The 11,411-nt window shown below is 50.0% G+C and overlaps 6 protein-coding genes across 6 annotated transcripts; 3 read left to right on the forward strand and 3 right to left on the reverse strand.

The window, feature by feature from the left end:
- Positions 1-202: 202 nt before the first annotated feature.
- Positions 203-2,450, forward strand: F9C07_1664506 (phosphatidyl synthase). The gene is made up of 6 exons (XM_041292947.2): positions 203-251; positions 313-711; positions 778-897; positions 1,003-1,325; positions 1,396-1,660; positions 2,067-2,450. The coding sequence occupies exons 2-6, from the start codon at positions 521-523 to the stop codon at positions 2,194-2,196; spliced, it is 1,029 nt and encodes a 342-aa protein (XP_041147713.1). The 5' UTR covers positions 203-251; positions 313-520; the 3' UTR covers positions 2,197-2,450.
- Positions 2,451-2,704: 254 nt separating this feature from the next.
- Positions 2,705-4,851, reverse strand: F9C07_6170 (putative mitochondrial translation optimization protein; the record flags this gene model as incomplete). The annotated part of the gene is made up of 2 exons (XM_041292958.1): positions 2,705-4,664; positions 4,745-4,851. The coding sequence occupies 2 exons, from the start codon at positions 4,849-4,851 to the stop codon at positions 2,705-2,707; spliced, it is 2,067 nt and encodes a 688-aa protein (XP_041147714.1).
- A 185-nt stretch (positions 4,852-5,036) lies between these two features.
- F9C07_2284912 (maintenance of morphology protein 1) lies at positions 5,037-7,926 on the reverse strand. The gene is made up of 6 exons (XM_071510729.1): positions 7,696-7,926; positions 7,600-7,630; positions 6,127-7,538; positions 5,720-6,065; positions 5,292-5,663; positions 5,037-5,213 (listed from the first exon to the last, which is right to left on the reverse strand). The coding sequence occupies exons 1-4, from the start codon at positions 7,709-7,711 to the stop codon at positions 6,049-6,051; spliced, it is 1,476 nt and encodes a 491-aa protein (XP_071364432.1). The 5' UTR covers positions 7,712-7,926; the 3' UTR covers positions 5,037-5,213; positions 5,292-5,663; positions 5,720-6,048.
- On the forward strand, positions 5,184-5,854 carry F9C07_6169 (1,2-dihydroxy-3-keto-5-methylthiopentene dioxygenase; the record flags this gene model as incomplete). The annotated part of the gene is made up of 3 exons (XM_041292948.1): positions 5,184-5,213; positions 5,292-5,663; positions 5,720-5,854. The coding sequence occupies 3 exons, from the start codon at positions 5,184-5,186 to the stop codon at positions 5,852-5,854; spliced, it is 537 nt and encodes a 178-aa protein (XP_041147715.1).
- A 277-nt stretch (positions 7,927-8,203) lies between the features above and the next one.
- Positions 8,204-9,157, forward strand: F9C07_2108087 (uncharacterized protein; the record flags this gene model as incomplete). The annotated part of the gene is made up of 1 exon (XM_071509034.1): positions 8,204-9,157. The coding sequence occupies one exon, from the start codon at positions 8,204-8,206 to the stop codon at positions 9,155-9,157; it is 954 nt and encodes a 317-aa protein (XP_071364433.1).
- Positions 9,158-9,520: 363 nt separating this feature from the next.
- On the reverse strand, positions 9,521-11,314 carry F9C07_6166 (putative transcription factor TFIIIB component; the record flags this gene model as incomplete). Its single annotated transcript, XM_041292960.1, has 2 exons — positions 9,521-11,211; positions 11,287-11,314. The coding sequence occupies 2 exons, from the start codon at positions 11,312-11,314 to the stop codon at positions 9,521-9,523; spliced, it is 1,719 nt and encodes a 572-aa protein (XP_041147718.1).
- Between the last annotated feature and the right edge of the window lie 97 nt (positions 11,315-11,411).

An 11,411-nucleotide genomic window follows, 5' to 3' on the forward strand; every position in this document is an offset into this window, starting at 1 on the left:
AGCCAATTGCATTCAGGCCTGTTTTGAATGGCAATTGCCTGGACTATTTGTAAGTTGCGCTCCTGCTAACCTTGAGATTTCCCTCGGGTTGGAGTCGCGGAACTCGGTCATCGAGCTGCCACTACTTCTATATCACCCCATCGGATAGCTTGAACCGTTATCGGTAACCACGGATTACTTCGTCTTTCATTTTTTGATACCTTCTTTGTTTTCTTGTTAGTTTCCGCGGAAGGGAATTTGAATTGGACTTGGTAATATTGCTTTTCTCTGTTATATGAATTTGGCCTGCGGAGCATTGACCTTCGATTTCAGTTCATGGATTAACTGATTTGGCCTCCTGGCAACATATCGAAGCTGTATACTATTGGTTATTCTTGCAAAGGATCAACATTCCTTAAGTGAACGTTCCTCTTTGAAGTTGGAAGCTGCGCAGGTCTCCCCCAGTGCCATACTGCAGTTCACTCATTGACCTGATTGGCTTTATAATCTACTCATTTTCTCCCAATATCGAGCTTTTATTATGGCAGCAAGATCTTTTGTGCTGGCGCCTCTTCGCGCGTCTCGACAGTGTCCTCGCTTTTTCAATGGCATTGCACCTCCGTCAATCGGAAACGCTGCTGCCGTGCGGGAAGGATGGTCGGCCTTTCGGATGGAGTTTCGCGGTTCTTCAATCTTCACATTAGCTGGTCCGTCGAACTCATTACGAAGCAAGTATGGGATTTTTCTTATTCAAGTTAACCGTGCTTGGAAGGGGATATTGGTCTGACAGACGCCTAGATCCCTGAACAACAACGGCTGCACGACTCTGCGCTTGACGTCTCATTGGCGCCAAAGTCTCGGTCCTCAAAGGAGATGGCATGCCACCGAGAAGCCCTCTGACCAGACTGATGCACAAAAGTAGGTATTCTAAATATCCTGTGTTGTGTCTACACGGAATTTTCATCAATGTCTTGTTTTTATTCGCATTGCATTCATGATTTCATGGGGACTAAGTGATATAAGATCTCAAACTGGTTCAAAGAAATCTCCAATTCTCTCTCGCATTCCCCTACCTTCCAGCCACGAGAACATCTACACGATTCCCAATATTCTCACTATGACCCGCTTGGTTGCCGCCCCTCTCGTAGGGTATTTCCTTGTCCATGATTATCACCAGGCTGCGTTGGCCCTATTCGCTTATGCTGGAATTACCGACCTCGTTGATGGCTACATTGCGCGGCGATATAACCTCCAAACGGTTGTTGGGACGATCATCGATCCTATGGCTGATAAGCTACTGATGACTATTGGAGTCGCTTGTTTAGCAGTCAACGGCTCCATTCCGGGTAAGCAACTCACTGACCACTATGTGGGGGAAATACCGACATGTACAGCGATGTTAACTTGCTCAAATAGTGTGGCTCGCCGTCATTATTCTTGGTCGTGATGTCGGCCTTGCTATATCCGCGATTTACTATCGCTGGATCTCACTTCCCCCGCCCAAAACCATGGCACGGTATTGGGATTTCTCTCTCCCTTCCGCCGAGGTCAAACCCACGACGATCTCCAAGGTCAACACCGCCCTGCAGCTGCTACTTGTGGGTACTGCCATTGCACTGCCTGTTGTCCCGGAAGCAACCATAGACGCATGGAATCTCAGAGAAGCAATGACCGGATTTCAGTAAGTGGACTTTCTCAGTTATTGTCTATCATTCCCTTTCACCTTTTCCTATCTTTTTTGTGCTGCAAGAAAATAGCATGAGCCGGCAATATAAGCCTTCTCGGGAAGAAAACAAGCACATACGACCATAGGGTGTGGAGAACAGGGCTTCCCGTCCGCTCAGCCGTACTTAAGCCACACGCCGGGAGGTTAGTAGTTGGGTGGGTGACCACCAGCGAATCCCTCCTGTTGTATGTTTTTTCTCATCCTTTTATTTTTTGATTATTTATTAGTCTTATTTTCTTTTCTTTTCTTTTCTTTCTTTTCTTTTTTTAACCTTTCGTGTTTCAGTTTTGTATATTGATTGAATATGTGCCACACATGATAATCTCTCCAACTGAAATTGAAATCTAACAGAAAAACTTAGATACCTCGTCGCAGCCACCACGATCTGGTCTGGAATGAGCTACGTCTTCTCCAGAGACGCAGTCAAGATTCTTACAAAGGAAGAAGTACAAAAGCGCCTGGCAAGGGCCAGCGTGAAGAAGTCTAATTGAATATATCGCATCAATACGTGTATGTCACATGTATATTAGTTAAGCATCTATCTTACATATAGGAAGCGGTTTGCATGTGTTGTGACAGTCTTTCCAGTTCAGCGTGAGAGTGCATAAGCTTCTCTTGGAGTTGTGTTTTAACATTCTCTAGTCAGCGGGAATAAAAATGTTGTCCTAGAATAACATGAAAAAGGTATGTAAATTTAATGGTTTATCTATCGCGTTGCTGCACATAGTGAGGTGAGGTGATTCCTATATTATGTACACGTCCATGACCCGTCAGAATCGACCAAAAGAGAAGTTTGAAAAATACAGAATATTATACATGTTTCTCCGGAATATTCTCCCTAAGGACCGGAAGCCAAGCAAGCCCTTTCATATCAGACACCCCCATCCCTGAATTTGTCCATTGCGCCTAGTGTGTTTGCCGCTGAATATCCAAAATATAACTGCAAACTGTGCATCTTCGTAAGTGATGTGTGTGATTATGTACCAGATTGTTCTCGACTTAAGGAGCTTGTTGTAGAATGTCATCGGGGGTTTCTTCTAGGTTCTCACTCGCAGGGGGTGTACCAGTTCTCCTAACATGAGCAAGTAGACGTATGGCACCTGCGGGAGTGACACCTTCAATCCGTCGGGCCATACCAACGCTGACGGGTCGGACGCGTTCGAGAGCCTGTTTTTCCTCTGTGCTAATGCCTTTAACCTTGGAGTAGTCCAGGTCAGGGGGAAGGAGTAGGCTTTCGTCCTGCAAAAACTTGCGGACCGCTGTCTCTTGTCGTGCGACGTACGGGGCGTAGCGGCGTTCAATAGCAACGCGGCTTCGAATTTCTGGGGCAAAGGAAGAGGGGGTGTAGACCTTTCCGGAGGGGGATTCAATGTGCGGGATTAAGGCATCAATTTCGACTTCGTCGAGACAGAGGAGGTCCAGTGCTGAACGGATAGAAGTGTCTACTCGGGCCTTGAAGCCTCTACGGGACCATGCGTTAGAGGACATTCTTGTGTTGGCGAGAAGAGTCTGGAGCTCGTTGATCTGCGCCTCGGTGTCGGTGAAATGTCGCCAGCGTTTGTCGGAGACGACACCCGCGTTGCGAGCCATTCGTGTTAGGCGTAGATCCGCATTGTCTGATCTCGTGGAGATACGGTACTCGCTTCGCGTTGTGAACATACGGTAGGGCTCAGATACACCCTTGGTGATGAGGTCGTCGATCATGATTCCAATGAACCCGTCTGACCGCGTAAGCGTGAGCGGCGACCGGCCTTGAGCGGATAGACCAGCGTTGGTACCGGCGATGATACCTTGTCCCGTGGCTTCTTCGTATCCGGTTGTTCCGTTGATTTGGCCGGCGAGGTAAAGTCCGCTGATCAGTTTCGTTTCCAGGGTAGGCCAGAGGTTACGAGGATCGATGTAGTCGTATTCCACTCCATAACCTGGTTGAAGCATGCGCACGTTTTCCAACCCACGAACGGTCCGTAGCATCGCGAACTGAGCGTCTTCCGGAACAGTCATAGAGATTCCATTAGGATAGATGACGTCGTTAGGCGCAAATCCCTCTGGTTCCAGCCAGATGAGATGTCGCTGCTTGTCCTGAAAGCGGATGATCTTCGACTCAAGAGAAGGGCAGTACCTTGGTCCTCTGACTGTTTCGCGAATGTGGATGGATTTATCCAAATTAGCACGGATAATGTCGTGAGAGGCCTCGTTAGTATGGGTCATCCAACAGTTGAGCTGACCTTCGTCGCCGACTTGAACCGTATTGTTCAGGTAGGAAAATGGTTGCGGTGGTGAATCGCCTTTCTGAACTTCGAGGGACTTAAAATCGATCGTCTTCGCATCCAGTCGAGGAGGAGTTCCGGTCTTCAGACGACCAAGCTGGAACCCAGCTTCACGGAGGGACTTGCTTAGTCCAAACGTAGCGGCCTCCCCCATGCGGCCCGACGGGTACACTGTCATTCCAATATGAATTTCTCCGCCCAGGAAGGTCCCTGTTGTGATCACCACTCGGCTAGTAGGTATGACCTCCCCAGACTCCAGCCTTACTCCAACAATTTTGCCCTGCGCACCTGGCACATCCTCCACACCCTCTTTTGAAACCACTATATCCGCAACTTTCCCCTCCAAAACACTCAGCCCTTCAGTCGCGAGTAGCTCTTCTTGCATGTACTTCTTGTACAGGTCACGATCGATTTGAGCGCGAGGCCCCCAAACTGCAGGTCCCTTTGATCTGTTGAGAATCCGAAACATGATACCCGCCTTGTCGATTATTCGTCCTGCAACACCGTCCATTGCGTCAACTTCCCGAATCATTGTGCCTTTTCCTATTCCTCCAAAGCTTGGATTGCACGAGCATACGCCGATGTTAGAGAGCGACGGTGTGATCAACGCAGTGCGAGCACCCGAGCGAGCTGCCGCAGCGCAGGCTTCCGAGCCAGCGTGTCCACCTCCAATGACGACGACATCGTATGGCCTGCACCACGAGCGTTAATGCCATGAACTAAATGTAGAATCCTGAAAAGAGGGATAGCGATAGGGAAGACAAGGGCATACCGTGAACCATCAGAGACAGTGGCCAGGCCGCGAACTGAACCCAGCAATCGGGAGCGAGAGCCGTGACCCCATCGCTGAAGAGTCACTGACCGCACCCGGAAAGCCATGACGACGAGGTATATGGTAGAGAGTCAAATCGTAGAAAGAATCCCAATCCCCGATCAACTCAACAGAAAATCTAGCTAATACGCATCACGTGCAGGCACGCTATGGCCGTTAACTCCGAGGGCGGTGAGGACAGAGGCCTCGATCGTTGCGCAATCGTTGGCCAATTGCGGGGGCTCGATTTTCTCAACCCCGCGGACCATTGGCTTGCGGTCCTTTTTTTCTTGATTCATCCACAGCTGCTCTTCTCTGTTCCTGAAGTATCTTCTCCACCGGTAATTGGAAATCATCTTAAGTATCATCCTTTGAAACAAAGTCAGAACCACAAGTCACGATGAAGGCATACTGGTACGACAACAAGCCGGTACGTTCAACAACTCCGAAGACGCTGCCCGCCGCCGTCAGGATCACAATAGGAGGACGGTAGCTAATCTCGTCACAGGGTGACCAGCGCGAGCCCCATGACTCTGGACGTCCTGTCTCCAAAGACTACCTCGCTTCTCTCGGAGTTTTCTACCGCTACTGCCCTGATATCGAGTCTGTCAATGCTTTGGCCAAGGAGCGCGGATATAAGAACCGCGATGAGGTGTGCGTTTCTCCACAGACCATGGGCGATGTGTACGAGTCGAAGGTGAAGATGTTCTTTGCTGAGCACCTTCACGAGGATGAGGAAATCCGGTACATCCGCGATGGTGAGGGTTACTTCGATGTGCGCGGTCAGGATGATGAATGGGTCCGTATCCAGCTCAGCAAGGACGACCTAATCATCCTTCCTGCCGGTATCTACCACCGATTCACAACCGACGAGAAGAACGTGAGTTTGTGTCAGTTGTCTCAGATTACGTCTAGCTGCTGACTATGTATTTGTAGTATGTTAAGGCTATGCGCCTCTTCCAGGAAGAACCTAAGTGGACGCCTCTGAACCGTAGCGAAGATGTCGATACCAACCCCCACCGGAAGACATATCTTGGAACTCTCAGCACAAGTGCTGTGGCTGCAAAGTAAACGGGTGGCTTGCTAGGACCAGGGGCCAAAGTATGGATATTGGGAAGGCTCGATATGTTCCATGATCTACATCTTTCCAGGTGATTGGCATGGCTACATTTGATGATTGAATGTGTATATATCAAAGCAATGAGATTCATGATGAGCATTCAGTTCCGCTATGCACACGTAGTACACAAAAATACACGCGCTTATTATGTGAAAAGATCCTCTTTGTGAAAACATATGTTAGTACACATCAGCAAAATTAAGCCATTAGTTAGCGGCCGCACCTCCAGGTAAAGTGCCGGGCATGTGAAAGTCATCACTCATGCCACCACCGCTCCCCTCTCGGGTCATGCTATGGCTGCGAAATCCACCTGTCTCGACATTAAAACTACTCGTTCGTGAGACACTGTCGAACGGTGGCCGTGCCCCCAATCCTCGGAATCTCAGCCCGTCTGGCTCCCTACCGATGTCATCGGCTCGAAGTGAGTTCCCCATATCGGCAGACATAGCGGACCGTGATGCTGCGTTAGAGCCAGTCTCAGAATCTTCCCCTGTCCGTACGCCTGTCCGGCCCATGCGAGGCCAGAGATCGGGCAAGCCTACCACCTGCACTCGGGGTTCTACCACCCGTTCCTCGAACCATGAATGAACACGAGCCTCCACCAATTGAGCGACTTTGGGTACATCCTGAAGCCTGCTACGGGAGCCAATAAGTGACCGCACTGAGAGGTCAAGTCGATAATCAGGAAGAAATGAAAATGCGACGTTGCTTTTCGGGCTGGTCTTTGGTGGAGACTCTTCTTGTGCGTTCGGTGCCTCTTGAGTAGGCTCTCTTGACCCATTGGTAGGGTGTATTCCTGCATTGACAGCCCCATCTGCAGTGGGGGGTGACGGTGAGGGTGACGGTGTGTGAAGGGGAGGCGTGGATGCTGGGACCAGAGATATGCACAATGTCCCTGAAAATCGTACAATGGAAATAGACAGAGCCACTGGGAGAATGGCTGAGCAAGGTTTGGGGTAGTTCAATAAAAGGGAGGTCTCTACAGCAATAGAGAGATTGTCATCACTCAAGTCGACGTCTAACAATGCCTGAAGCCTTCCACCGTCAGAGTTGGGGTCGTCCACAGCAATGATGCGGCAATTGCTGAATATTGGGAACTCTTCGCCTAAGGATATATCTGTCACTGCGATCTTGTCTATGAAGGAAGGCTTTTTTTCTGGGTTGTTCAATGCGGCAGTCAGCGAGCTGAGGATCGAGGATGTAGGGTCATCCTTCAACAAATACGCCGTTTGCCTGTACTGTGCAATAGTTTGTGCGATCAATACATTAAACCAATCCAGTGATTCCGGCTGATGAGAGGAATGGTGGATTCTATGGCGGCCGTGCTTCCCCGAGGGATTCGTAGGTATAGCACTGTAGTAGGTTTTCCGAAGAATGGATCGAGTGTTGGTAGCGGACGACGGCACCGGACGAAGAACGTTGGACGTAGAGGGTTTTTCCCTCAGTGATCTAGAGGTTCCCTCATTGGGGTTGATGGTGTAGATCGAATTGGAGCGTCTGTGGGTTGAGGCGCGGTGAGAAAGGCCGCGGGACGGCGGTGGAGGAGCTTCGCCGAATATGAAGAACTTGATGAAGGCACCGATCAGTAGTACAACGGAGAGCTGTCCGAGAAGAAATCCCTGAGTGAAGGATAGACTTCATTGCTTCATTAGTTTATCAGTAGAGCAATGCCAGGGCGTCTACTCAAATGACGTACGAGGATTGCGCCGGAACGGCCGAGGGTTCATCTAATCAATTCGGCACGGTTAGCCATAAAAAATTGAACTGTAAGTTGGGAGAAACAAGGGCGCACTTTGCTGAAATGTCATTTTCAGCCACTGTCGACCTTAATGACTGGTCATCACCCATCGCTGCACCAGCGTCAGTAGAAGGTGGGTGTGTGGTGAAGTACAAAAGAGGTTGGAGTTGGAGGGTTTGACTTCCGCAAGCAATTTGATTTAGACTCTCGACTAGTCCGGACTAGCGCCAGATCTTCTTATCGGGATTGATTATCAGAACTTATCGTTCTCTTTTCGATGTATGTACCAGCAAACACAAGAACATGGAACAGGGAATCAGGGACAAAGAGTAATATACCCACTTTATCTGCAGTGTCGGAGGAAGTTCCTTTTCTTTGCTACGGCGAATATTAAAGACTTTCAAACCAAAGACACGTTTGTGGCCTGCCTAGTGGATAATGACAGCTGTCAACATGCCCGTAAACTAAACGCCACCACAGCTACCACGTATACAAAGCTCCACTTCTCGTCAATCTTTTCACGAAACCATCCAGCTGTCATCGCTTGGTTTACGTCTGAACTATGTATTCAATAAACTTACAGACATTCCTGTCTTTCCTTCTTCTTGCGCTTCCTGTCCTCTCATATGGCAGGAATCCTCCAGGCAACAATGCCATCCTTCTCTCCAATGTGCAGACGTTGACTCTGCGCGGAAATCGTCTTACAACCTCTCGCCGTGTTGATCCCATCCCCCAATTACAATGCACTGGGCCATCAAAGAGGATATGTGACCTGTATCCCATCGATGTGATGCGATGCAGCAATGCTGGCTACGACTATGATGAAGAAGACGTCCAGTGGACCTGTACCGCATCCCTCCCCCAAGAGTTCAAGCTTGGTTCTACAGATGTTGTCTGCGAGGGATACCGAAATGCAGATGACAAGTGGGTACTGAAAGGCAGCTGCGGTGTAGAGTATCGACTATTATTGACAGAACTTGGAGAGCGGAAATTTGGACGTGTACGCGAAGAAACTAGGCCTAGAATGCCGTTGAACAACAATGAGAACGGCATGGCTTCACTAGGAGATATACTCTTTTTTGGGCTCATGGGTGCGGTCTTCTTGGTGATTCTGGTAGCCATATATAATGAGTGTTCTGATTCGCGAGGAAACCGAAGAGGCCGCACCCCTGGTCGTGGGTTTGGCGGCGGAGGTGGTGATGGTGGTGGTGGTGGTCCCTATCCTGGGCCTCCACCACCCTATAGCAGCTGTCCGGATAGTAGTTCTTTCACATCGGCACCTACTGGGCAAGGCTGGAGACCCGGCTTCTGGACAGGTGCCCTTGGTGGTGCCGCGGCTGGCTATCAGTATGGGAGAAGAAATCGTCACGAATATCCTTCTGCTGGCCGGCGAGCGACTTCCTTCGGCAGATGGAATGATGCAAGTGATCCTGGAGAAGGCAGCCCGCGGTCCCGTTCTCCTCAGTTCTCTACTCCGACTACAAGTACAGGGTTCGGTTCAACGAGGCGTCGGTGATACTGGGCCAAGTTTATCTCAGGGTCTTAAAATCTGTCGCGCAACAAGTTATATACTCTAGCGATTTGCCCGAAACCATGCTAGACAAAAGGAATACCAGTCCATGAGTCGGGAATCAGAAAGCCATGACCCGCGAAGAAACGGAGCATACCGATATGAACGGTAACTAGGCCGGGAAATAATAGAAAGAAGCATAAGGATATGAAGGCAGAGCAAACAGTAGTAGAACTGAACCTCCTCGCCAACCACCGTGATAACAACACCGGATTAGGGATATCGGAAACGCCGCAAACGCCTATCATCAGTATCACATTAGAGGCCAACACCAGTCTAAATCATATCAATCAAGAGAAGCATTATATTTCAAGGAAAGTCATCAATAGTGCCCAAAATTTCTTCATTTCCCCCACTCGTATTCTTAGCGGCTTGCTTCCTGCTATTGCGTTTGCTCTTGACAGGTGCAGTGCCTTGCTCTGGAGAATGATTAGCACCTGCGGCACCATCTGGATTGTTAGTCAGCTCCTCTTGAGCCTGCTTTTCTTTAGCATGTTGATCCTCAATCCGTTTCTTCTCCTCATCTAGTTCTTGTTGAATGATCCTGGGATCGTCATAGATGGTGTTGGTCATCTCCGAGTAGGTCGTAATGTCAACAGCTTCCCGCGGTCCAAGTAGTGTGTCCTTAATCCGTCCCGGGGCTCGGCGCTCTTCATTGTTGAACTTCAACTTGATCTGGCGCCTGGACCTCCCCGGAAATAGTTTGCTGATCATCATAAAGTCAGTACCGAACATGCGCAAGCCTCGATAAAATAGATCCGTCATTTCTTCATCCCAAGATTCGGTTTTGGAGCGCTTCCCAAATGACGCCTGATTGACTTTTCGGGTAAGATGGTTTTCTACAACATCCTCCAGCTCCCCGGCGTTTCTTGCTGCATCCGCATGACGGTCGACTTGGAGCGATGCCGCATCGAGCACAATCTCCCCGTTCACGATTCTCATAACTGGTCCGTTCTGTGCCTTTTGGTCGCCTGAATTGCTTGTTTCCAGTGCTGGCGTCGCTGCACTTTCGTTCTCTTTGATGGGGGTCTGCTCGGTATTATCCGCATCCTGTTGTGCTTTCTGCTTGCGTTCCAGCTCAGCCAGCTCCATCTGGCGCAGTTCAGTTTCTCGCTTAGAGATCTTTCCGGTCCGTAAGTCCTTGCACAGTTCCGACATCTTGACAATACCAGGCGCAATCTGGACAGCCTCAGAGCCTTCAGGGGTCGGCTCGCGCTTCTTACGAGCAGCTCGAGGTTTCCTTTCTCTCGTCCTGGTCGTGGTATCTCCACCATTAACATCTTTGGACGGCTTTCGTTTTCTTGACTTTGTTGTCTTTCGATTCTGTTCCGCGGGAGGCTGCGATTCTGTGGTATCCCGACTCTCTGTAGTCTCCTCATTCGTCGAGGTCTGTGTAGCCGGCGGAGTAGCTAGCTGAGGAGGCCCGGTGAGCCGCTGAGACTCCAAAGCTGGGGTTGCAGGTTCGGCATTAGTCTTTTGACGCTTGGAGGGCCGGGCTTCGGCCGGGGTTTCAGCAACCAGAGATGGCTCCTCGTTAACTAGTGTCTCTGAGAGTTGAGGCTCTTCTACCCGGGCTCGATCTTCCCCCGATTCATCAGGCGCTACTTCAATGGAAAGTAGTGGCGTGGGCTCAGCAGGGGTTGCATTAGGAGGCTGTGAAAGAGTAAATGCGGAGAATGAAGGCTTTCGCTTTGGGCGAGGAATTGAAATCGCCGTAGCGGCGGCCTTGGGCGTCGCAGTTGCTGTGACGGTTGCTGTCGCAGGGGGTGTTGGTACCACGTCCTTTTCATTAGGCGTCTCTGCGTCTGGAGCTGGTGTCTCAAGAGAAGGGGAAGGCTCAGCAATCGAAGCAGGTTCGGGAGTTGCAGTTTGTGTTGGTGGCTGAGGAGTTTGAGAAGCCGATACCTGAGATGCGACACTGGGTCTTCTAGGGGCTGCAGCCGGAGCTGGAGCAGCGCGTCGGACTGGCGCCTTGGGGGCGAATTTCTTGCCCGACTTATCTGTCGTTGGAAGTCATTAGCGCAAAGAAATAACGCGAGATGCTGACAGAAGGTGCAGGAGCGCAAATAACTTACTAATTGCAGAACTCGAAAAGGACTTCATTGTCACCGATGTCAGTCATAGCTGAAGGCGGAGTGGGAAGAGGAGAAGCCTTGAAGGTGTTTTAGTCCGAAGACTTGAGTTGACAATAGTCGTAGTC

The sequence above is a fragment of the Aspergillus flavus genome, chromosome 5 (assembly GCF_009017415.1).
Source record: "Aspergillus flavus chromosome 5, complete sequence".
NCBI lineage: Eukaryota > Fungi > Ascomycota > Eurotiomycetes > Eurotiales > Aspergillaceae > Aspergillus > Aspergillus flavus.